Source organism: Macrotis lagotis, chromosome 2, assembly GCF_037893015.1.
Source record: "Macrotis lagotis isolate mMagLag1 chromosome 2, bilby.v1.9.chrom.fasta, whole genome shotgun sequence".
NCBI lineage: Eukaryota > Metazoa > Chordata > Mammalia > Peramelemorphia > Peramelidae > Macrotis > Macrotis lagotis.
In genome coordinates, this window is record NC_133659.1 from 70,522,178 (window position 1) to 70,547,503 (window position 25,326).

General features: G+C 37.5%; 1 protein-coding gene across 4 annotated transcripts in view; it reads right to left on the reverse strand.

The window, feature by feature from the left end:
* The window catches only part of ASTN1 (astrotactin 1), a 494,085-nt gene that overhangs the window by 85,847 nt on the left and 382,912 nt on the right, over nucleotides 1-25,326 (reverse strand). For all 4 annotated transcript variants that reach the window (XM_074222108.1, XM_074222107.1, XM_074222106.1 and 1 more), the window contains exons 12-14: nucleotides 21,726-21,892; nucleotides 11,734-11,928; nucleotides 10,131-10,258 (exon numbers count right to left, since the gene is read on the reverse strand). In XM_074222108.1, the coding sequence (XP_074078209.1) occupies nucleotides 10,131-10,258; nucleotides 11,734-11,928; nucleotides 21,726-21,892 (490 nt within the window). The remainder of the gene's footprint in view (nucleotides 1-10,130; nucleotides 10,259-11,733; nucleotides 11,929-21,725; nucleotides 21,893-25,326) is intronic.

Genomic DNA, 25,326 nt, shown 5'->3' on the forward strand with positions numbered 1-25,326 from the left:
TTGGTGTGCCAAACATATTACCCCCTCCCCATTTCCCTGAACCAGTCATTCAAACTCAAATTATATTTATTAAATCCCTTTAAGAAGAACACAAGTTCCCATAGAGAGTGCTCTGGGAGTTCGCATCACCATTCCAAGTTTTAATTTCCATATGACTTCCGTTTCCTCCAATTAGTCAATCAATCAATTGATCAATCAGTCATAAACATTTAACTGCATACCATCTGGATGTTGTTAACACAAAAATAAAACAGTCCCTGTCCTCAATAGTTTGAATGTTATCAGATATATAAAATAACAAGACAAAAAGGACCTACATTGAAAAATTTGAGGAACTTATCCATCCATCATGATCTGCTTATAATTTGAAATCAAAGAGTGTTGAGACTGAGAGAGCTTGTCTGTGTGTGTGTGTGTGTGTGTGTGTGTGTGTGTGTGTTCCTGTCTTCCTGAGTTATTGAAGTTCAATGGGCAAATGCCAAGGTCCAGGGTGGTCCAGGATGCAGGGATTGACTTTCATGCCTTTGATGTCTAACCAAGCTCTAAACACTCCACAAGTGCCTTCTTCAGTCACCTTCTTCTTTTTCTTTCTGGTTTTTTGCAAGGCAATGGGGTTAATTGACTTGCCCAAGGTCACACAGCTAAGTAATTATTGTGTCTGAGATGGATTTGAACTCAGGTTCTCCTGACTCTAGACGCAGTGCTCTATCCACTGCATCACCTAGCTGCCCCTTGTTCAGCTAACCTTCAGCCACACCCATTGGTACAAGCTTTTCATCTGCCCCCTCCACCAGTGAAACTCTTCACTTGTTTGTGGTAGATATCCTCCTAGCTCACCCACAGGTTTGATGAAGTCAGCTACCCCTTCAAGTTGGCTTAGCCTGTCTGCCAAGATGGTTACTAGGAATCACAGGTGAGAGCTGGGTGAAGGTAGAAACCAAACATAGATAAACAGGCCTGAAAAGGGTTTGCTAAGCTCTCAGGCAGATGGGTAATAGAGGACAGACTGATGAATAGATGATAGGTATACATATAGATAATAAATGGATAGATGACTTGATAAATATATGATAAATTTAAAGATTGATGGATTAATTTGTGATGAATAAATTAATGATAGATTATTAGACTCATAGATGGATTCAAAGATAAATGGCAGATGGATAGACAAATGATCAGTGGATATATAAAGAGAGAGTGAGAGGAAGAAAGAAAAGGGAGAGAGATATATAACAGATATGCTCTTATAAATATTTTTGTTTAAGATCTATTATTTCATTACTATGGGGAACTTCTGGTAATGGAAATTCCCAATACCAATACAGATGGGCACTTTTTCATAATCTACAGCCTTAGAAAGTTGCCTAGGGCACCAAAAATTAAGCTGTGCAAGATTACACAGCTGGTTTGGGATAACAGCAGATCTCAAAGCACAGAGCTTCTGACTTCTTGTCCAGCCTTCCTTTCACTATACCAAGGTGCCTCTCAGGTGGCAGAGTGAATAAAGTGTTTGATTAGGGATCAGGAAGATCTGGTTTCAAATCTAGTGTAAAACTAGTTGTATGATTCTAGGTAAGTCTGTTTGCCTCAGTTTCCTCAACTGCAAAATGTGAATAAACATAGTATTACTCTCCCATGGCTTTTGTGAGAATGAAATGAATTAGCTATAAGGACTTACATAAAATGCTTCAGATCTGTTATTATTTTAATTGCTCATGTTTCTATTATGGTTTACAGAACACTTCTGCCTCCAACTCCCCAGGAGAGTCCTAGCCCCATTTTATTGATGGGAAAACTAAGATTTAGGGACATGAAGTAACCTCTCCAGGGTCCCATGTAAGCATCACAATCAGGCTCCAAACGCAAGTTTTCCAAGACTAAGTCCAATGCATTTTCTCTCTCTACTCAGTTGCTTATATAAGTCTCACTGAACCTCTTCTTTTTGAACCTTTAGGGATGCATCCAGGATGAATTCCAGAATGAGTTCATCCTTCTGTGGACTTCCATGTGGAAATCTTCTACCTATATGCTATCTTTCCTTTGAGTACTTCAGAAGAAATACACTCAGTGATTTAAATTCTAGAGATAACAATGAAATTAAAAAAATTAAGGAGATTTTAGCATTTTACAAAGCGTTTTGAGATTTGCAAAGCACTTTAAATATGTTATGTCATAAGGTCCTCACAATAAGCTTGTGAGATGAGTGCTAGTATGATGCCCATTTTACAGATTGAAGAAATGGAAGGCAAGTGGAGGCTAAATGTCTTGCTCAGGGTCACATTAGTACTAATTGTCTGAGGTAAGATTGACATTCACTTTACAATTCAAGAGCTGGTAATTAAGTCACAGAAAATAAAATGTTTATGAATGTATGAATCTCAAAAAGAAATAAACTGGACGATCTCCCAGCCAAGCTGTAGCCCTGATCCTGGTCTCTGGGCTGAGTCCTACCTGGGGTTTTCCTCATTACTCAATCTCTACTGGACTCGTACCCAGAAGTACTGGACTGAGAGTCTGTCCTGTCTAGTGAAAAACAAATGGGATGTGGAGTTCAAAAAGCTGTTTCCTCATCTAGAAAAATAGGAATACTTCATCCTGCCTATTCAATAGAATTCTTGGAAAGGATGGGTGGAGAAAGAGCTAAGATTACTTCCATAAGATCAACTATCAGCTGATACTGTTATTAATTTGAGGAAATGATGAGGAAGCCCAGGAAAAAGAAGGAGAAAGAGGAAGAAGAGAAAAAGGAAGGGGAAGAGACAGAAGAAGAGGAAGCTGAAGAATAGGAAGAAGAAAAAAGAGAAAAGGAAGAAGAAAAGGGAGAAAGAGAAGGGGAAAAAGGAAGGAGGAGGAGGATGATAAGGATGCTGCCAGTATTCCTGTGAAAATGGTCAAGCCTGGGCAGCTAAGAGGTGCAGTGGATAGAGCACTGGTCCTGGAGTCAGGAGGACCTGAGTTCAAATCCAAAGTCAGGCACTTATTTCTTACTTAGCTGAGTGACCTTGGGCAAGTCACTTAATGCTGTTGGCCTAGTAAAAACAACAACAAAAAAAGGTTTAAAAGGAATAGTCCTCACTTTATCAGCAGCTTACAGGGGAAAGATCACTGATTGTACTACCAACTGGTGTCTATCCTTCATTCTCAAAGATCATGACATCAGACCGGTGATATCATGAGACTGATTTTAGAAACCTTAATATGCTCTATCAATGCTAGCAATGATGATTTCCTGTGATCTCTGTCTTTGGGTCTTTGCCTCTGTCTCTCTCTCTCTCCCTCCTTCTCTCTTGCACCTCTCTCTCTTTCTCTCTCTCTCTCTCTCTCTCTCTCTCTCTCTCTCTCTCTCTCTCTCTCTCTCTCTGTCATCCCTCTCCTTACTACAATTTTGTTTCCTGTACTTTAGTTGAGCAAAAGGAAGGGAAAGGGGTCAGGATAAGGGTGAGGGGTAAGAGAGAAGGAAAAAACAACATGAGAAGAAATAGTACACTGACCTTCATTTTCACGGTGTCATTTAAAAACATTCAATTACCTAAATGCTCAACAACAAATCCTCCCAATACATTTTTGACACATCAGTCATCAAAACAGTTACATAACTTTTGATGCCTATAAAATGTTCTGCCATGTCTGTTTAAGGGTGATATTTCTATAGTTTAAAAAAAACAGGTTATTCTTAAATCTTCATCTTTCAAACCAAGCATATTATTCAACAGATTCCAAAGTCTGACCAAATTAGTGTTCATCTTTGTGTGCCTTGAAATTAGGAACCTCACTAATGTGGTGGCCTAGATATGTGGACCTTTTAGGATTCTTAGTGGAGATCAGGTGAGATGGGAGTGGAAGAAGAGGAGACATTTCTGAATGAACCTGTTTTCATGCAAGAGAGCTCCTCTGTGTAAGTGTTTTTGCTTTCATCTATGCTAGAATTAAGAATCAGTGTACAGACTTAATGGAAAACCTGTCTCTAATACCTTCTAATTCTGCTGTACCATTATTCATGTTAATGCACAGTGGCAGTATTTGCCAAAGCACCAATAAGGCTGCCCTTCAGCACGATTATAGAGAGGTTTGGAGAACACCTTGGGAAGTTCCAAATTACAAACAACAATGGGTTGCTGGGTCAGGTTTCTCTACCTCCAGGGCTGCCTTCTCTTTTCCCTTCATCCCAACCTACCATATTTAACTGCTTCAAAGATCACGCTTTCTCTGATGAGGTCAAATTAAGTGTCAGATTCACAGATGGTACAAAGTTAGGAATGGTATTCATGAAGTAAAAATAATTTTATAAGCAAAAATGATGGGGTCAAACTGAAAAACATGAAATCACAAAAAGGACAAAAGAAAGTTCTGCATATTGACTCTAAGAATTGACTTCTATACCCTAGGTTGGGGGCAGCTAAGTAGTGAGGTGGATAGAGTGCCAAGCTTAGAGTCAGGAAAACTCAACTTCCTTAGTTCCAATCTGGCCTTAGGCACTTCTTAGTTTGTGTGATCCTGGGCAAGTCAATTTAGTTTGCTTTAGTTCCTCCTCAATAAAATGATTTGGAGAAGGAAATGACAAACCATTCTAGTATCTTTGCCAAGGAAACTCTAAAAGGGGTCACAAAGAGTCAGAAATTATTTAAATATGACTGAAAAAAACTACACAATGCAGAGGTAGAAGGGTTTACTGTCTATAGGTACAGTTGCTGCAATAAATCCAGGGGTTTCAGCAAATTAGAAACTTAAAGTTTGGACTATGACAAGTCTCCTTATCCTCTCCTAAAAAGCTAATGCTATTTTAGACTTCAATAAGACAGTAGCAGTGTCTAAAAGTTTACATAATCTAGTTTTTACTATACCCAACCTCTTTCAGACCACATCAGGAATTCAATATTTAGTTCTCAGAACTGTAGGAAGAATTAAGTCCAGAAGAGGGCAATGAAGATGGTGAGGGGATTAGCGCCCATGCCCTAAGAGAACTAATTGAAAGGAATTGGCTATGTTTGTTCTGAAGAAGAGAATACTCAGGAAGGCTATGAAAATGTTTTCAAGTATTTAAAGGGCTGTGGAACACCCAATCTTATTCCTGGGGAATAATAAGTCTTGGTCTTATTAATAGTTTAGAAAAATAGTTGAATAAATTGGTAAAAGGGCAAAAAAAAATCTAAACAATTACATCAATAAAAAAAAGAGTATGGAACTTCCTTGAGATATAAGATGTTTATTCTCTATAGGTCTTTAAGTTGAGGCTGGACAGCCCACAGTTAGCACTGGGAATTACAGCAGAAATTCTTATTAAAGCTATTTTAAACTTGATGATCCCTGAAACCCCTCATAACTCTCAGTCATTTTCTGAAAATTAACTTCACATGGAAACATGATGTGAAATCTACAAGTCCTGGAATGGAAGAATCTTGAGACCCACTCAGCATTGATATGTCACAAAATGATAGCAATATGGAGAGATAGTATGGTCTAATGGAATGAGTGCTAGATATGGAGACAGAAGACCTTGGTCGTTTAAATCCTAGATCTTCCGTCTCTAGCTCTGGGAGTTAGGACAAGTCACTGAACTTCTTTGAAATCCTAGGTTTCTCATGGTTTTTAAAAAAATTTAAAAGGTAGGACTTGGACTAGATGATCTACGGCATTCATTTTAGTTCTAAGTATTTGATTCTATGATCCAGTGGACCTTAGTGGGGCCTCAAGAAGAGCCTCAACTCAATGGTACTTAGGAATCTTTTCAGTTGGAAAGAAAACATTCAACTTTAACCTAATTAGTCTCTTTACTCTAACCAAGGAAAGAAGTCTATCCCTGGCAGGTACCTATCATATCCTAATAGAAAGAGAATAGTTTTTGAAGATAAGATGGGAGCTTTCATTGAGTCAGTCAGGAAATCATCAAAGTATCCTATTGATATTAGAAATATTACTACTTCAGAACTTGGTTGAATGGAAATTGCTTTCTCTAGACAGGTATTGTATCAGTAGATCAAGGTATGTAGACAGAAAAGGAAAAACCTAGCAAGTCCAGACCATTGGCATCACCTTACTTTTTTCCCAACGGAGGTCCTTCTTGACTTCTTCCACCTCTCTCCTTATACCTGATAACATTGCATTCCCAGAAGTCTTACTGACTTAAGGGAGAATTCAAGCCTGTGCCTCAGTGCTTCTGGAGACTGATTATTTGCACCTCATTTCTATGTTTTTCCAATACAGGCTATACTGTGCTTTCCTGATTGTCTTTGCAACCCTCCTCCACAACTAGGTTTGAATCTATGGTCTTGTCCTCATCTACAGTAAGCTCTAATTAAATAATAGACTTTCTTGAATAGATTGTTTGAAGAAAATAGGTAGTTGTTCGAGGAAGACGAAAACCAAGGATGATCACCATAAAACCATTAACTATCAGAAATGAAAAGCATTTAAATAATCATTTCAAGTCCCTATTTTACAGCTCAAAAACCTGTAGCATGAAGTGGGAAAGTATCTTGTCCACTCTCATCCAGCTAGTCTTGTTGAATCAGGACCAAAATCTATTTCTTTTAACTCTTAGTATTGAAGTCTTTACATTAGACAGCACTGCCTGCTGTAAACAGATGTCTTATAGGAAAAACTCTTAGCTCAGATACCCTTGCCTAGAGACTCTCCAATGTCAACCTTAATAAAAGAACTCAGACTAGTTTTTATTCTTCTCTTCACCTGGAGCCATAGGTAGGTTACATGCTAACACAGCAACCAGGATGTTTCATTTGGCTTTAGAGTTAATGGAAATATCTCAGTAAAGAAGGTTTTACGGTTCCTCAATTACTCCCTTTATAACAAATACACTGGGCTCAAGTTGTCTTCTCTTTAGATGAAGAAAATGAAAGAATCATATTCAAACATTATTCTTTTGTTAATAATTTTTTTTAGTTTTTTTTCAAGGCAATGGGATTAAGTGACTTGCCCAAGGCCACACAGCTGGGTAATTATTAAGTGTCTGAGGCCAATTTGAACTCAGGTACTCCTGACTCCAGGGCCGGTTCTCTATTCACTGTGCCACCTAGCTGCCCCCAAATATTATTCTGTCCTTAATTTTAAAAATCTTTCACAGTAGGAAAAACTCTAGTGTGTGTATAGGGGAAGGAATTCTAGTTTGTGGATAGATCCAAACAGAAGTCTCTCCATATTTCCAAATATGACATAAGATCCTTCTGCTTTTGAATGTCCCCAATTTCATCCACTTTTACCTTCAGAAAGCTTTTGGAAAAAGTCATATCATTCAGAGTCCTCTTATGTGTCTTCTTGGGGTAGCCCTTCAATCTCCCTCTACAATGAAATGAAGAATACTGGGTTCATTGGCTCATAGATCAAGAGCTAAAAGGAAACTGAAGAGTTCACCTCCTCTTCTCATTTTACAGATTTAAAAAAAAAAAAGAAAGAACTGAAGCCCAGAGAGACTGAATATTTTTTCACAGGTCTCACAGGTAGGTCACATATCAGATGTGGGATATGAACGCCTGTCCTTCTATTGCAGAGACAAGGATCTTTCTACTGTATCCTGATGGCTGGAGTACTTTTTAGATAATGCTTTAAACAAAGTTGTTTATAAGCTGTATACTTTAGTTATCTATGAGCTGTATAGAATTTACATTGTTATTAGGAGCAATTTCACATTCTCCTTTAGTGGGAAGAAACACAAAATATCAGTAATCTACTCTCAGCAAAATATTGTGGTAACAAAGTAATAAGATCCTGTGGGGCCATACATGAAATTCTGAATATTCCTAAACACTAGGAGTTTAGGAGTGGTTTCATAGAGCAGATAACTAAAAGGATGTATTCATCTCTCTCCATCTCTCTCTCTATCTCTCTCCCTCCCTCCCTCCCTCCTCTCCTCCCATTTTCTTTATTGTTTCTTTTGTTCTTTTGTACTTTCTTCTCTTTCATTCCATTTATCTCTCTCCCTCAGTTGCTTTTCCTTCTCCCTCTCTCCATTATCTTCTTTTCACTCTCTCCCTTTCTTTTCCTTAATGTCTTCTTTTTCTTTCTCTTCTTATTTCTTCCTTTTTTCTCCATCCCTTCTTCTTTATCTCCTTTCCTTTCTAAATGTCTTTCTTTTTTATTCTTTCACTCTCTGGATCTTTCTCTTTAAGAATTCTCTGTTTTATGGGGTTGATGAACAACCTTAATAGACTAGTTCATTTCATCAATGCCATAATCAGGGACAATTTTATGGTATATGAGATGGAGAATACCATCTGTATCTAAAGAAAGAACTGTGGAGTTTAAACAAAGACCAAAGACCATTACTTTCAACTTGAAAAAAAAGTTGTCTTAGGTATTATGTAATTTTGCTATCTCTCATATTTTATTTTTTTCTTAAGGATATGATTTTTCTGTCAAGCATTCAATTTTGTTCAATGTATGGCATGAAAACAATGTAACAATGTAATGTAAACAGACTGCCTTCTGTAGGGGGGAGGGAAGTGAGGTTGAGGGAAAATTGTAAAATTCAAAACATTGCAAAAAATGATAGGTAGAAACTGCTATTGTATATAATTTAAAAACAAATGAAATATTTATATTAAAAAATTTCTGTTTCTATCTCTGACTTTCCAATTACTTCTATCCTTGTCTGACTCTCTCTCACCCTCCATCTTAACCCCTTCCCCATTTCTTTTTTTTTAACCAAATAACATTTCAAGGCAAAACTAAGCTGATTATTTGAATGGACACATTTTCCAGTCATAATATTGGGTCTCAGTCCTATCCAATTATTAACCTGGGTCCTGAAAATCTCAGAGACTATGATCAGGTGTAGACCTGGAATTTGGGAGACAGACAAACTCAATCCCGGCTCCAAAGAATCATCCCTTTTGGTTCAGAATAAGAGGCAGGTTTAGGGAAGATTAATAAGGGCATCAAATTTTCAAATAAGAAGGAATCTAAGAGATCATCTTGTCCAACACTTTCACTTTATGGATGATGAAACTGGAGTTCAGAAAGACAAAGTGATGTTGAACCAAAGTGAGGATATGACAATTCTAAGATTCATTCTAGATTCAATGATACCAAATCCAATTTCCACTATCCCATGCTACCTCTGAAAATTCACCCTTAAAGAATGTTTTAAAGTTGGAACTTTAAGAGAGGGAGAAAACCTTTCTTGCCCAAACTCACCACCTTTGACCATTTGTAGCTATGTCCTAGTCCCTGATTTGAAAGGATTGTAGCTTTAAATAAGAAACATGTAAGAAACTCTATTCCTAGGGAAACTGTTCTGTCTCCACATGTGAGATGGCCTGGTTATCTCTTGCTTGCCTCCAAAGGGATCCCAAACCTACCTTCTCATGGAAAGCATTCAGAAGGCCTGAATTTTAAACACAGCTCTTATAACTGCAAGATCCTTGTGAGACTTTGGAATACTTAGTATCCTCAGCTGTTAAATAACTCAATTAAACCAGATGCTGTATGAAGTTCCTGATATTTCTTACCTTCTGTAAGTCTATTACCTATCTCTCTAGGCTTCAGAGCATTCTTTAAGTTAAGTAAGCTGCTGCTGCTGCTGCTACTACCACTACTACCACTTCTATCACTACTGTTGCTGCTTCTTTTGCTGCTAATGCTATCACTATTACTACAAAGCATTGTGGCAAAATGTATAGAGTTAACCTTGGAGTTGGGAAGTTGTTCACTTGTTTTTGAGTAGTGACCAACTCTTCATGACCCCATCTGGGGTTTCTTGGCAAAGATACTAGAGCTGTTTGTCATTCTATTCTCAGCTCATTTTGCAGATGAGGAAACTGAAGCCATATAGCAAGTGACCTAGACCAAATTTGAATCCAGGAAGATAAGTCTTCCTTTATCTACTGCACCAACTAACTAATGGAGTAGGGCAGAATTTAAATTTTACTTTTGCCACATCTTAGGTAAAACACATAATTTCTTAGAGAACTAGGCAATGCCCTAAGACTATAAATTACAGCAATGTGGCCAATCTACTGGAACAGAATTCCTATAATCTCATACCGAACACTTTTGAAATCTGAGATCCAGATATTGCTCATCAGATCAACATAAAACAATAGCAACGGCTCTAACAAGGGTAGCAATTTTCCTAAATGAAATGGGTCCTGGTAGCATGGAGAGGCAGGTACACTCACCAGTCAGGAACTCTGGATCTGGTGTAGGTTCTGAGATCTCCTCTAAGCACTGATTCTCCAGGGGAACAGTGGCCACTACAAGGCCATCTGGCAGTTGTTGCTCTAAGCCTCGAGCAAAGTTGTTCTGCCTGGAGAGAGGAAAAGTTCAATGATTTCCAGACATTCATGGTAAGCACTTTTCTCTGGGGCCATACTCCCCTTTAAATTCTCTTCTGGGATAATATGTCAAATTTCCAGCCATCTTGCCTTAGTTTTGATGAAGGAAAGGGCAAATGTAGGGAGAGCGTTGGAAAAGATTAGGAAGAGAGAGAGAGAGAGAGAGAGAGAGAGAGAGAGCAGAAGAGACACACAGGACAACATGGACCTTACCCATCCAATTGCCCTCATCCTCAGGTCCTGTTTCTGAAGGAAAAGATATCATGATTCCCCCGTCAAGGGAATTAATGTGGGTAGAGTCTCTCCTCTGAAGCTCAGGCAAAGATCTGGCAGTGGTAACTAACCTGAATACTTCATTATGAAGAACTCTACACGCCCATGTCTGGTACCAATATAGGCTCTAGTAGGCTCCTAAATCTCATGTTCTGCCATTAGCTATTATTTCTTCTCTTAGACCCCTCAAAGGAATTCCCAAGGGAAATAAAAGGAAAAGAACATATAAATGGGTGAAATTTTAGGATCCCTGGTAAAGAACTCAGTTCCATGTATCTTCTAATAATTTTAACCTCTGTAGTTAACTCTTTTACTTAAACATAAATGACCAAAATAATTTCCCAGTAACTCTAAAGCAAGAAGAAAAGGATGGATGGATGAATGAATGAATGAATGAATGATTAGTATAAAGCACTATATTCCATTTTTTCTTTTGATTTTTATGGGTCAGTAGGGTAAAGTAACTTCAAGGTCACTCAGGTAGGATGTATTAAGTGTTTGAGTCTGAATTTGAACTCAGGTCCATCTGACTCCAGGGTTGGTTCTCTATGCACCTAGCTGACCCTAATAAAGCAGTATATTCTAAGCATCATGCTGAAAGTTGGTAATATAAATACAGAAGTAAGTCATCCTTTCCTTCAGATAGCAAATATTCTAAGGAAAATTTTAATAAGGACAAAATTTATAGATAAGACTAGCTATGATCCATGAGGTCTCTAAAATAAAGATAATGGCTGGAATAATTGGCATGCCATTTTGAAAGGCAAAGGTAATATTATTCATATATATATATACACATATACATATATGTGAATATGTTAAATATATACATATGTGTGCACACATTCATTTTTGTGGCTACATATATTCAAATAATCAAGAAAAAATGTGTCTTGTATGGTTTTGACCTTAGTTTTCTGCCTAGATCTAGTCTCTTTCAGTAAAGAATCTGCTCCACAGGCTGTAAATTCCCTAGAGCACCTAATCACATGCTAAACACACAGTGAAGATGAGATGATACCTCATTATTATGGTATTACAAATGTTTAAAACATCCCTCTCCCATATACATATTATCATTCCACAAATATGAGACAGCTTGGATTTTCCAGCTCCAATAGGGATAAGATAGATAATTGTCATGGAAGACCCAATCCACACCCATGGAATTCACCTGAATGTTCCTTTCAGCACCTGTCCAGGTGCCACTTCCTTGGAGTGATTGTTGTAGCCAAAGAATATCTCCCCAAACAGAGTCTGGTTCATGGGAAGCTCCCGGCTTTCCCCACATTCGGCTCCCTCTGGGCAGGTCTCAGTGATCAATTGGCAGGAACGCCCATCCACACCAAGTTTATAATCCTCAATGCACCTGCCATGATAGCAAACCAAAGTAAGAGACTAGAATATCAGATGGCCAAATGGTACAATTCATTTATTGTAACAGAAGAAGAAGAAGAAGAGGAAAAAGTCTTCGATGGCAGAAATATTGAGGTTTCTATTGCCCTGTTAGCACATTGTTACTTAATTACCCAAATCTGTAAACTGTCTCTCTTTCCAATTATGTGAATAAGTCAACTAGATCCCCTCTCTTCTCTCCTATGCAGAGACTTTCAGAACATCTAGGCATGTCTTTTTCTAAAGTGAATGGATTGTTTCCCAAGCAGGTTTTGGTTAACATTCATCAAATTTAAGTTTATGAATGAATCAGTTTGCTTTCAAGTCTTCCTCAGAAGCCTAGCTATGCCTTCCTAATATTTGTTCATAATAAATAAACAATCATTAGTCACATATTTGACTCTGGAGATAAAAAGAAAAAAAAGCAACAATACTTGCCATCGTGGAGTTCACCTCCTATTTTTACATTCTATTTAGGAAAGCTAGATGGATAGCATGCATGTTGTGGAATTAGGAAAAATGAAGACCATACTTTGTCTCAAACTATTGTGGGACCCTAGGCAAGTTACTTAGCTTTTTCTTGCCTCAGTTTCCTCTTATGTAAAATGGGAAATAATATCTTCCCAGGGTTGTGAAGATTCAGTGAGATAATGTGTAAAACACTTTGAAAAACTAAAGTAGAATAAAAGTAGAATAGAAATACTATCATCATCATAATCATCATCATCATCATCAACAACATCATTGGTATAAGTAGTAAAAGTGTAGTGATGGTGGTGATGATGAAGGCAATAGACTCCAAGAAAGGTTAGGCAGAGATTTCAGGCATGAAATGCAATCCAGGTAGAATAAGCTTCAGAAGACAAGCTATCATTGCATTGTATTGATTTTGGGCTATGATCAGCTAGCTAGACCATGGAAAAGATACAGTCTTTTGTGTCCCAATACAATTTCCCCCTTCAAGGAGTCTTCGTGATATAAATACATGCTGGTATACATATTCACATATAGTAAATTCTCCAAGCACAATTAATCCAGAACTATCTACTGGCTTTCCTCCTAATTGTGAGCATGCTACCCCAAACATGTATCATGGCTAATGCCTATAAAGAAGGATTAACCATTAACAAATCTATTTCTTACTGTCATGTTTCCAGTTGTATTATAAAATATATTCATTTGCCAGCTGAAGTATGAATTACCTCTTTGTGATTATGAAAATACAGGGGGTGGCTGAGCCCCGCTAGCCAGAAAATTTAAGATGCTTATAATTCACACACATTTGTGAAGTTCAAAAGCATTGCCTTTTAGAAATAAGCTGAGCTCTGGTTAAAAGCCTAAAATATTACCGCTGACAATAGAGGTCTACTCTGTCTTTAATTACTATCATAACAAAAACCATCATGGAGCAGTAAGAAAGAGTTAGGGACTTCAGGGCAGACAATTTGGGCTCACACTTCAGCTCTGTTACTTTCTAACTGTCTGACTTTGTTCATATTATTTAATTATGGGTTTCAGTTTTCCAGGCTGCAAAACCAAGAGTTTAGTGTAAAAGATATTTAAGCTCCATTGCAACTCTAAAAGTACAGTGCTATAAAGTCCCAAAATATATGGGAAGGCACTGCTTCCCTATGTGGATCTCAGAGAGGTCAAGAATTGAAATTGAACCATTCCCTCCCTTGGTGAAAGTGCAGAATTTTTCTGGTGGAAGACTTTCTTCTGAGTCATATATATCTATATCTATCTATCTATCTATTGATAGATAGATAGATAGATAGATAGATAGATAGATAGATAGATAGATAGATATAGATATATACTATCTTTTTTTCCCTAGTTCCAGATGAAAAAAAAACCTAATTACTCTTTGGATGATAACTACTTTTCTTTTTACCCTGCCTTGAAATATGTGTTTTTAGTTATATGAACAAATATGTGTGAACATGTGTACTAAACTCAATTATCAAAGTGAAAATGTTTTCTATACAGTTTTGACTCTACTTTCCATGTGGCTTTTTTGTTTCTTGTGGAAAGGGTCATATTATCTCTGAAGATTGGAAATTTCTTATTGCATCTAAAGCTATTAAAATGTGAAACAAAAATAAAATAAAAAATGTTAAGCAAACAGTAAAGAGAAGTAGAAGTGTATGAGTGTTTGAAACACCTACATTTAGATTTGATGAGAGACTGCTCAGAACTAATGGAATTGTGACCGAAACCAACATCAGTGAAATGACTTAGGTCAACCTTTTAATGCAGGCTTATCATGAAGCTCAGGTGATACAATAATTTCTCACATATCCAGAATGATAACAAAATGAAGTATTCTAGTTCCACCTCAGTATCTCAGAGTTGGAAGAGTTCGTTAAATATTTATAACATACCTGCTTTGTGTCAGAAATAAGCCTGTAGTTGGGATACAAAAACAAAAGTCTCCCTGCCCTCAAAGAACTTCAAACTTTTATGGACATACTACATTTCAAACTCGGATTTCTAATTTTCAGGATCAGAACACAATGAAATACTCATAATAATAAATCTATGTTGAGCATAATTTAACTTTTCTTGATTTAAAAGTATATTGGCATCTTACAAATGCTCCAGGCTCTTCATTATGAACACCAATTTCCATTGCTAATGTAGGGGAATGGCCTGGATCTGAATGTACTCTGACATTTCTACCCTGTCAAATGCTTGATTTTAGATATGATCTAGTTTCGGTGCCATTGTCTGAAAGCAGGGTATGATTTTGTTGAAATAACAGCCAGATTGGAAATCAGAAGATCTAGGTTTGACCTCAGGTGGGACCTCAGGTAATTCATTAGATTTGGGGGAGAAGACTTTATTTTCCTCTTCTGTACAAGAGAGATAATAATGGTTTGGTACCTTTCTTGGTTAATAAGAAGATAAAAGGATATGATACCAAGAGAATGCTCTGAGTAGCTATAAAGTGTCGTGAGCAGCTAAATAATAGAATTATTGTTTCAAAAAAGAAAAATTCAGAATACTAATAAAATCTAATAGTTTAGATTTCTAAGGCAGAGGTGAGTTTCCTTCTTTAGCATATACAAATGTTGCCCCGTCACACACACTACTATCAATCCTTGAGATGCTCAAGGTGTATTATTGTGATGATGCGTTGAATGATGATAAACTGGGCTTTTAGATTTCTACCTATCAAACCTAATCTCTTTGAGTGTCAACCTAACTTCATTTAGACCATGAACATTCAGATCATTATCTGTTTGCATTGAGAGATTTCTGACAAGTTGCTATCTATGAAGAGATTTACAATAGACCCTATTTTAAAAAAAATATGCCATATACTTTTAAATTTTATTTGAATCATTAAAATTCTTGTGGCTAGAAAAATGATCAAAACAATAAATCAGCCTTGATTGTAATGATTGCTGATTTCTGGGGTATAAATGCTGACACTGGAAATTTAACAATGGCTCTTTCAGAAGCCAATTAGATTCAGCTTCAGCATACCCTTGTATCTGTGCCATCAAAGAATGATAGCATATTTTCCTGTCAGGTTTCAAGCATCTTTCTAGACAGATGCTGCCCTCTGCATATATCAGAGAGGTATGCTTACGATTGCGAACAAATTCAACCTTTATATCATTGACATTTTCTGCTCTGACTGTAACCCACTGTGCTAACATATGTACCTGTTTTCCATAAAATATACCTCCACCATGGTATATCTGCAATGACTGAGTCCTGTGTGAAAAATTCAGTATAGATTGCATTTTGTTAATTATATAAACTACCACTGGCACCAGCACCACAACATTTGATCACCAGCAGAGGGGGTATTCCTTCCATTTATAGTGGAAACATATGCTGGAGAGATTAGCAATGAATAAAGAGGCAGAACCCCAGGAGTTTATTCCTAAAACTATCATTTATCAACCATATAATCTTGAGCAAATCACTTAACTTATTTGAGATTCATTTCCCTCATTCTGTCTACTTGACTCCCTCGTGAGATTGTCATAGTGGTTAAAGTTAAGGAAATTAAATTGAAAAGGACTTTGAATAATGTTAACTACCAACTATGCCTACGACAAAAGGGTACTCCAAGAAATGCAGGAACTCGTTGGAAAATATTTACCTGTATGGTCCCACTCCCAATACAACCTTGCTTGCTTTTGGACAGTGCTTGTTCTGGTTAAATAGGTAACATTTAAGACAATTATCAACTTCTTGAGGATTTAATTGCTAGGACTGTTTCATCACTCGACTATATGATCTGTAATGTCTTTCCTTACTCTTCCATTATATGATCCTAGTCTGGGATACTCCAAGATGGATGCTGTGAGAAGCACATTGGATATGGAATCAGAGGGTTTGGTACTAGTATCCTCATCCCTAAAATGAGACAGAGTAATACCTTACTCTCAAATCATTTTATCCTTAGTTCTCAACTTTTTTCTTCCCTTTCAGTAAATGAAATTATCTAGACTGTAGCTAGAATAGTGGAGCACCACTAGCAAGAAAGTTGAAAGTTAAGAACCTTGAAGATATTTCAGAAGTGTAATCCCATCTTGCTCCTATTGAGCATCTCCCTATAAGCTAACTGGCTACCCTGAATGTGATCCAGGTCCTTATGTATCCGTTATAGACAGAGTGTGTTACAGTAGAATGTACACAAGGCTTAGAATTTCATTTCTGGCTCAATAACTATTATGGGTGTGTAGGGCTGTTAGGTAGCATTGAGGGTGGAGTTTTGAATCTGGAGTTAGGAAGACCTGAGTTCAAAACCAGCCTCAAATACCTGACACTTACTTGCTGTGATCTTGGACAAGTCACTTAATCCTGTTTTTCTTAGTTTCCTCATCTGTGAAATGAGTTGGAGAAGGAAATGGCAAATCACTTCATTATCTTTGCTAATAAATTCCAAATGGAGTTATAAAGATCCAGACATGATTAAAACAACTGAATAACAACATCATGAGCAAATAACTTCAATACTCAGAGTTCTATATTCCTCAATGGGGGTTGAGGATTTGTTACCATTGAAGTCCCAAATATTTTTAATCAGAAAAAAGTCTTTGGAAATTGTAAATCACTATAAAGCAAGAGACTGTAAGCTCTTTAAGTAAGAGAATACACACACACACACACACACACACACAGAGAGAGAGAGAGAGAGAGAGAGAGAGAGAGAGAGAGAGAGAGAGACAGACAGACACTCCTTTTATTAATTGAATAGTAGCTAATGCTAGAAAGGGAATTAGCAAATGCTTGGAGACTTTCAAAGGAGGGAGAGGGACCTACACCCTTTCTTCAAGGAAGCCTATTCCACATTTAGACAGCTCTCATTGTTAAGGGAATTTTTTGTTTGTTTTATTAAACAATCCTAAATTAACCTCCTTTCAAGTTCTACTCATTTCTTCTGGTTCTCTCCTCTGAGAATAAATAGACGAATCCAATTCCTCTTCCAAATAAATGCCCTCCAAATACATGAACACAGTTATGTCCTCACTGAAGCTTCTCTCCTCCATACTGAACTAAACCTTTCCAATTCCTGTACCTAGTCCCCATATGACATGGATTCATCCTCTTGATTGCTCTCTCCTGGACACTGTCACCTAGCTGTTTGTGAAAGACATACCTTTCAGTGCTGCCCATTAGCTTTTTTAACTGCCATAATTCACTGCTGACCTATATGGAGCATGCTGTCCATTCGAACCACCAGATCTATTTTTGCAGAATAATGGTTCTCTACCATGCTTCTCCCTATATTGTACTGACAAATTGATTTTTGTACCAAATACAAAGCCCTCCATTTAACTCTTTTGAATTTTGTTTGATTAGATTTATCCCAATGCTCTATTCTGCTTAGATCCTCTGTTATCTGCCATGTTAGCTCTCCCTCCCAACTTTTTGTCATCTGCAAATTTGATGATCATGCCATCTGTGCTTTTCACTAGTTCCTCTTGTTTTTGGCTTAAATTTAGGGCATTTACATAAAGATATTTGAGGTCTTGGGTTTTACTACTGAATCTTTTCCTACATGTCTTCTGTTGTGAACTTTTTTGGTATTTCAACTGCTATTTCTTCTTTGTAGCTATTCTCCAAGGTATCAGCTTGTATGAAATATAGATATAGATACAGATATATAGATAATATACATACATAGATGATATATAGATTTATATGTTTATATATATATAAACATATATATATATATATATATATATATATATATACTAATTTAAAGCTCTTTTGATTAGATTTGTATAGCCCCTGGCAAACACATTCTTATCAATTTTTGTTGGATATATCTTGTCTCTGGTCCAGGATTCATTATGCTTCTATTTTAAGCCATGGTCCAAAAATCTAAATTTCATTCTCAGATATCACCTTCCTAGCTAGCTGTTCATTTCTCAAGTTATTTTTTTCTCTTTTGCATCCCTCTCCTTCATTGGGAAATAGTGAGGAAAATACAATCTCTTTTCAGAGTCTTCAGATTTTTGCCCCAGACTTCCTAATCATTGACAGCAATTTTAGGTTTCTTCTAATAGTATCATCTGTGATCATGTAAAATTCTGAAGCATAGGTAACTATCATCCATTTTTATATGTCTTGGAAGGATCTCTGTTATGTCTTGGATACATGTCCTGGGAAACAATAGAATTCTCTATCGTTAATATCAGGTTGAAAAATAACCCCTTCCATATCCCCTGAGCAGGAAATCACTTATCTCTACAACTCAACTTTATTTCCTTTTCCCTTTACCATATATTTTCTCATCTCACAGCTTTAGTCTATTTACAATAATATCTTTCATAGGGTAAATAGCTTCTCCTCCTTGGAGTAGCCTAAGGTGAAAGGGAAGGAAAAAAGGGAGACAATTAATTCTATTTTGGAACTGATTCACAGAGAGGAACTGATTGTTGAGATGGAAATGTGGGAACCCTGAGGGGAAGTAACTACTTCCTCCTAAAGTTTGTGATAGAAGAGAGAAAAGATCCATGTAGTATGAACATGTAACTTAGATTTGATTATAAACATATTATTATTATTATTGTTATTATTATTTACTGAGGCAACAGAAGTTTAAATGATTTGCTCAGGTTCACACAGCCAGTAACTATCAAGAATCTGAGGTTGGGTTAGAAATCAGATTTTCTGACTCCTGGATCATTATCTCTTTTATGCCACCTGGTTGCCCCTTTCCCTAGATTTTAAAAAGACAGATGGCAAAGGGTTCAGAGGAAAGAAAGGTCAAGGATATGAACTAAAATGCTACAAGAGAAGTTAATCCAGGAAAAAGAGAAGCTGTTCAACATGAAATTATGAAGGTGCTAAGGAAACCAACCAATGAATGAGTGAAAAAATTTTATTTTCAGTAAGCATATACCATACAACAAGCTCTGTGTTAAATGATGGGCATATAAACCAAAAGCATGAGACACTCCTTGTGCTCCAGAAACTATCATTCTAATTTGAGGAGTCACACAGTGTAAGAGAAATCTGTAATAGGGCAGATGCAAAGAACCCAAAATCCTAAAGGTGCTTTAAAAGAAAACAACAGAAGGATAGCAAGGCCCAAAGAGTAACATCGCCAGGTCTGAAGGCAATGATGTTTGTCCTTTGTTCTCAAAGAAATCCATGACGTTTAGGGGAGGTGATGCCATGACAAGTACATGAATTTGAGGGAGGTGGGGCTGTGCTAAGTCACCAGTTTCACTTTCTCCTCCGGAGCCATCTGGGTCCAATGGCCAGATATGAATCAGGATGATTGAAAGTGGCCCTGGATGTGGAGCAGAGTTAAATGACTTGCCCAAGGTCACCCAGCTAGTAAGTGTCAGAGGCTGTATTTGAGCTCCTATCCTGATTCCAAGGTTAGTGTTCTATCCACTGCATCACCTGGTTGCACCACTGAGGGTGACTGTTAATGGAAATGAGGTCTTTAAGACACAATGATAGGGGAGATGGTCAGGTCTGCTGCCCCTCTTCTTGCTGAATGTTAGGGTAGTTGGGGACTACCAACTCATTTGAACAGTGCAAGCAGTCAAATCTCTCTTCCTTTCCAAATACATCAGTGAACTCTGCAGAGTCTCAGATCTATTTTTCAGGTTATTTTTGCACACCTATTCCCTTTTCTCCTTTGATCCTCTGTATGACAGTCTTCTATTCTGACATTCTAGTAAGGGTCAAGTCTCCTTCCTCTCCTTCAGATTCCTTTTTTCCTTCACTGAAGCCTTCCTTCAGTGTCCTGCACAAGTTGAGGTATGAAAAGTCATTCTTTGCATACTTTCATCTACCAGGAAGGTGATCAACCAACACTTGGAACACAGATGACATTCTCTTAGCTACAGTAAAATTACAAACATCTTACTCTCATGGAAAATGTTTCCTCTTGATATTTTACTCTATCTCCCATATCTTAATATTTCCAGACTTTAAAAAAATAATAAATACAAGCATTTCCATAGCATTCTGAGAATTGCAAGGCTCTTTACAAATATCATTTCATTTCATCTGCACAATGACTCTGGGAGGCGTTGTTCAGTTATTTTTAGTCATATCAAACTCTATGTGATCCCATTTATGGTATTCTTGGCAATCATACTGGAATGGTTTGCCTTTTCCTTCTCTAGCTGATTTTATAGATGAGGAAACTGAGACAAATGGGGGTAAGGGAATTGCCCGAGTGTCTAAGCTAGCATCTAAGATCAGACCTGAATGCAAATCTTCCTGGATCCAGGCTCTATCCACTACACTACCTGAGAAGTAGAGATTTTTATCATCTCCATTTTACAGATGAGGAAACTGAGGCAGATGGATGTTAAGTAATTTCCCAAAGTTCACACAGTAACTTGGGTTCAAGGCAGCATTTGAACTTATATTCATACTTCAGCCATCACTTTCCTATCTGTTTTACCCTACCCAAAGATCAAATTTGCTTTGTCTCCTAATTGTTCCACTTTTCTTGTCTTACTTACCATAGTCCTCTCTTACCAACTACTGTCTCCTTTCCCTTCCCAACTTTATCTCTTCAGTTTCTACAATCCTTCTTGAGCCTTTTCAAACCCTCTTAATTCTTTTATATACACAGTATTTGTCCTTGATTCTACTCTTCTTTCAACCCCAAAGTGGCATCTGTTAGAATAACTGAGCTGTTCTACTTCAAAATTCCTTAATTTCTCTCAAATGTGGCCAAATTCCTTTTCCTCACTTTCAAACTCTTGCTTATGTAACTAACCTAACTCCTTCAAATCACTACCATGTTTTCTGTCTCACTCAGCTCAAGTCCTTTCTCTGACAGAAGCTGGAAATAGAATGAACCTCAAATCTACTTTTTTCTATGATAGCCCAATGACTTACCTAAATTTCTCTGCCACTCATAAAAATGAACTACCATTGAACAAAGACAAAAGACTATTACCTTCAATTTTGAAAAAAAAAACATTAGCTCATTATGTAATTTTGCTATCTCTTATACTTTATTTTCCTTCCTTATGGATATGATCTCTCACTCATCATATTCAACTTAGATCAGTGTATACCATGGAAACAATGTAAAGACTAACAGACTGTCTTCAGTGGGGGGTGGGGGGAGGGAAGCAAGAATAGGAGAAAAATTGTAAAATTCAAAATAAATAAATTCTTTCTTAAAAAAAAAAAGTGAACTACCATACTATAAACCCCTGGTGATCAAAAGGAGTTCCTAACATAGTATTTCCTCATAGTATGGACTTAATAAATGATCAGTGAAATTGAAGCATGTAGGCTGACCCTGGGTATACTTACCCACAGAACATGAGAATGTTATATAGCAAAGGATCATCTGGGAAGGGTGCCATCTGCTGAAGACATAGCTGCTCACAACCCCCATTGAATCCGTCAGAGCAGTCAACTCCAATGTGGCGATCGTAGCAACCGGTACCGTCCTTCATGGGGCTGAGTCCTGATGGGCACTGGCACAATCAGAGAACACCCACACAACCCAAATCAAACAATGATCTGAACACTCTAGGGACCAAACTTTAACTGTAGCAACTACTTTTAATGATAGGGAATGACATCTTTAGCAATGGAAATTTATTCAAGGACATCTTACTGGACTCCCTTCAAAAGTATGTGACTTTGTATGTCATACCATTTCTTTTCTCTAGGCAACCAGTCAGACACATGTGCATTAAAACTGAGCTTCTCTTTAACTAGATAGAAGAGATGGTAAAGGAAGGGGTTCATTATAGCAAAGCAGCATGTGTTAGGAATGTTGGTTGGGTCTGAAGCTAGCAGAACAGTGGGTGTGATGGGCTAGAATTAAAATGCATTAGCAGAACTTCCTTAGGGCTGTGCTGCTGTTTAAGCCAAGAACTCCTTGGACCTTTTTCATGTCCAAAGTATTCTGTCAACATTTAGTGCAAAGGTAGACTCAGTATACAGGGGCAAATGAGGATACTTCAAGACTCCTGGAAATAGACTTTTCATGTTAACTTGGAGAGGCTTCTTGGCTGCTTTGCACAGGAGGTAACCAGACACTACCATTTGTTAAACCCCACACGTGCCCATGTGACATTACCAACTCTAAAATGATCTTTTAGACCAGGAGAGAAATAATAATAATATGTGTTCTTCATTTTCCAAGAAGACCATGACATCAGGGGGGGGTGATGCCATGACAAGCACGTGAACTGGATTTGAGTGAGGGGAGACTGTGCTAAGTCATCAGCCTCACTTTCTCCTCCAGAATCACCTGAGTCCAGTGGCCAGATATAAAACAGAAGACTGGAGATGGCCCTGGGTTTGAGTTAAGTGACCCAAGGTCACATAGCTAGTAAGTGGCAAGTATCTGAGACCAGTTTCAAACTCTCATCCTCCTGAATCCAAGACCAGTGCTTTATCTACTGCTCCTTGAGAGAAATGTGCCAGGAAATAATTGAATAGAGTTTTTCAGTTGGATTCCTAGGCTTTTTTTCAAAAATGAGGGAAATACTCCCTAAGTTATAAGGAAATAAAGTGACCTCACTTAAACTACCAATAATGGATGAGGCACTCTGATATAATAATGTAAAGGACAAAAGTGTTGGGACACAATGAAGAGAGTGTTGGGTCTGCAGTCAGGAAGAGTCTTCTTCCAGAGTTCCAATCTGACTTCAGACACTTACTATCTGTGGCCAGGTCATTTAACCTTATTTGCTTCAATGTCCTCATCTGCAAAATAATCTGGAGAAGGAAATGGCAAATCACTCCAGTACCTTTGCTAAGAAAATCCCCAAAAGTATGACAAAGATCTGGACATGACTTTAAAGCAATTCAAAAATAACACAGATGTTGGAATTGGAAGACTCAGGGTCTGACTCTATCACTCATTTAGCTGTGTGATTTTTTTGAGCATTGATTTCTTTGTGATATTTTAAATATCTGTAAAATAGGGATAATCTGTGCATTGCTCATCTAAAAAAGATTATTGTGAGAATTCATCCAAAAAAGTGCCTGGTAACTGAAAAGCCTTATATAAATGGTCATTGATATTTCCCAAACTAACTTAGTCACTGAATACTTTGGGGACTGAGTCATATGGCTGGAGCTTATAAATACTGGTTTAAAGATCTTTAAGTGTTTGGAAATGCCCCTAAGAGCAAGGGTATTGGGAGATGTTTGAAGCAAAATAGAGGATATTAAGCCTATTTTAATACTCCCAGAAGTAGTACATTGATCTAGACTTAATTTTGTATTTAATGTTTTAGAAGGAAAATATCATTATCATTGACATTTTTCTCATGGAGCTCCTATCTCCACCTTGAGGCATCCAAGGATTTTAAGGAATTCAGTTTGGAAAGCAAGAAAGCATAGATTTAAGTTATAAATGGTGTATGGTGTGAGATAGCCCAGGAGTGGATTCCATTTCTTTGAATGGAAAGGATAAGGATGAATAATCCTCAAAGCATGCCATACTCAATGTCCTAACTAAAAAACACTTTAAAAACATACTGGTAAGAGGACTAAAGTCTCCATTCACCTCTACACAATCAGCTTACTCTCTCACCTTGCTGCCAAATTATACCAGCCCGCCAGCCTGAAGTTGCAGCAGGTGTGCCTGTTAAAACGCGCTTTCCCTCCCTCCCATCACCCTGATCGAAGATCACAATAGGGTGCATGCTGTTTGCTGACACTAACTCCACAATTTCCCAAATAAATGGCACCCCTGTGGGTTTACTAGGCTCCCAGCCTGGTCCATCTCCATCTTCCCCACTGTGCCAGCTGGAGTGTTGGAAGGTGACGGCCCTTCAGGATGTTTCATGAGGCTGCCTCTCACTGTGAAAACCCAGATGTTCCAGATGATGGTAAACAAGCAAATGAGGCAGCTGGGGTTTCCGTCCCATGTTCCCTTTGCTCCCAACCCATCCACTTTCTTGGCCATTCAGCTGTTTGGCCAGATGTGCTACCAGAAGGAAATTTGGCTTTACCACTGTGCAGCTGCCAAGGTTTGCAAAGAGAGTCCTAGAACAGGCAAGGGTGAAGCATGTTTAAATGGGTTATATTGAAGGCCATGAGCAATTTTATGAAAGGTTTGCCTAAACTAGTCTTGTCAAAACTTATTCAACCTTTTCCTTTCATTCAGCCAACATGTGTGCTCTGGGAATTTTGCTGAAGATGGTACATCTACCACACTTCTATAGAATACTGTTGGAAACTAACCAACTCAACCAACAGTCAGAATTTTATAATTTTCCAACTTAGTTGAATTCCTCTCTTTTATGTTTCTTTTTTCTTAGCATGGTTCTTAATAGGAATATCATCAGATAAAAATTGCATAAGCTCAGATCCTTTCAGAGTGCCAGAACCGGGCTTCAGCTTGATCATGCCTCTTCCTCAACATCTGATCTGGAAGCTTCATCATCTGCCATTCTCTATTTGGAATAATTAGATTAATAAATAGAAGTACAATAAGCCTTAATTGGAAGTTTTGGCCTTAGAGGAGAAGGCCTCATCCAATAAATAAAACCTAAATAAACTAGAGCCCAATTACAAGAAAGCCATTTAGGAAATTGAAGCAAATAATAGCAAAAGAAGCTTCATATATACTCATGACTTCTATTCTCTATGTTGATTTGAATCCTACAGTGAATGCACTCTTCTGAGTGAAGAGTCTGACGTAGTGTAATCAAAGAAGGTTTTAATGATTTTCACTATTCTGTACTTACTAAGACAGGAGAGCATACAAATGCATCTCAGAATGATTTCTATGAACAGGATTGGAACAAAAATATATTTTATTTAACCCTCATTATGTTAGAGTAGAAAATTTGATGGAGTAGAGACGTTCTGATTCAAGTTCACTAATGTATACTGTTTTCTTAAATGGGTTACTTCCTTTCTGCCTGTTTCCTCTTATGTAAAA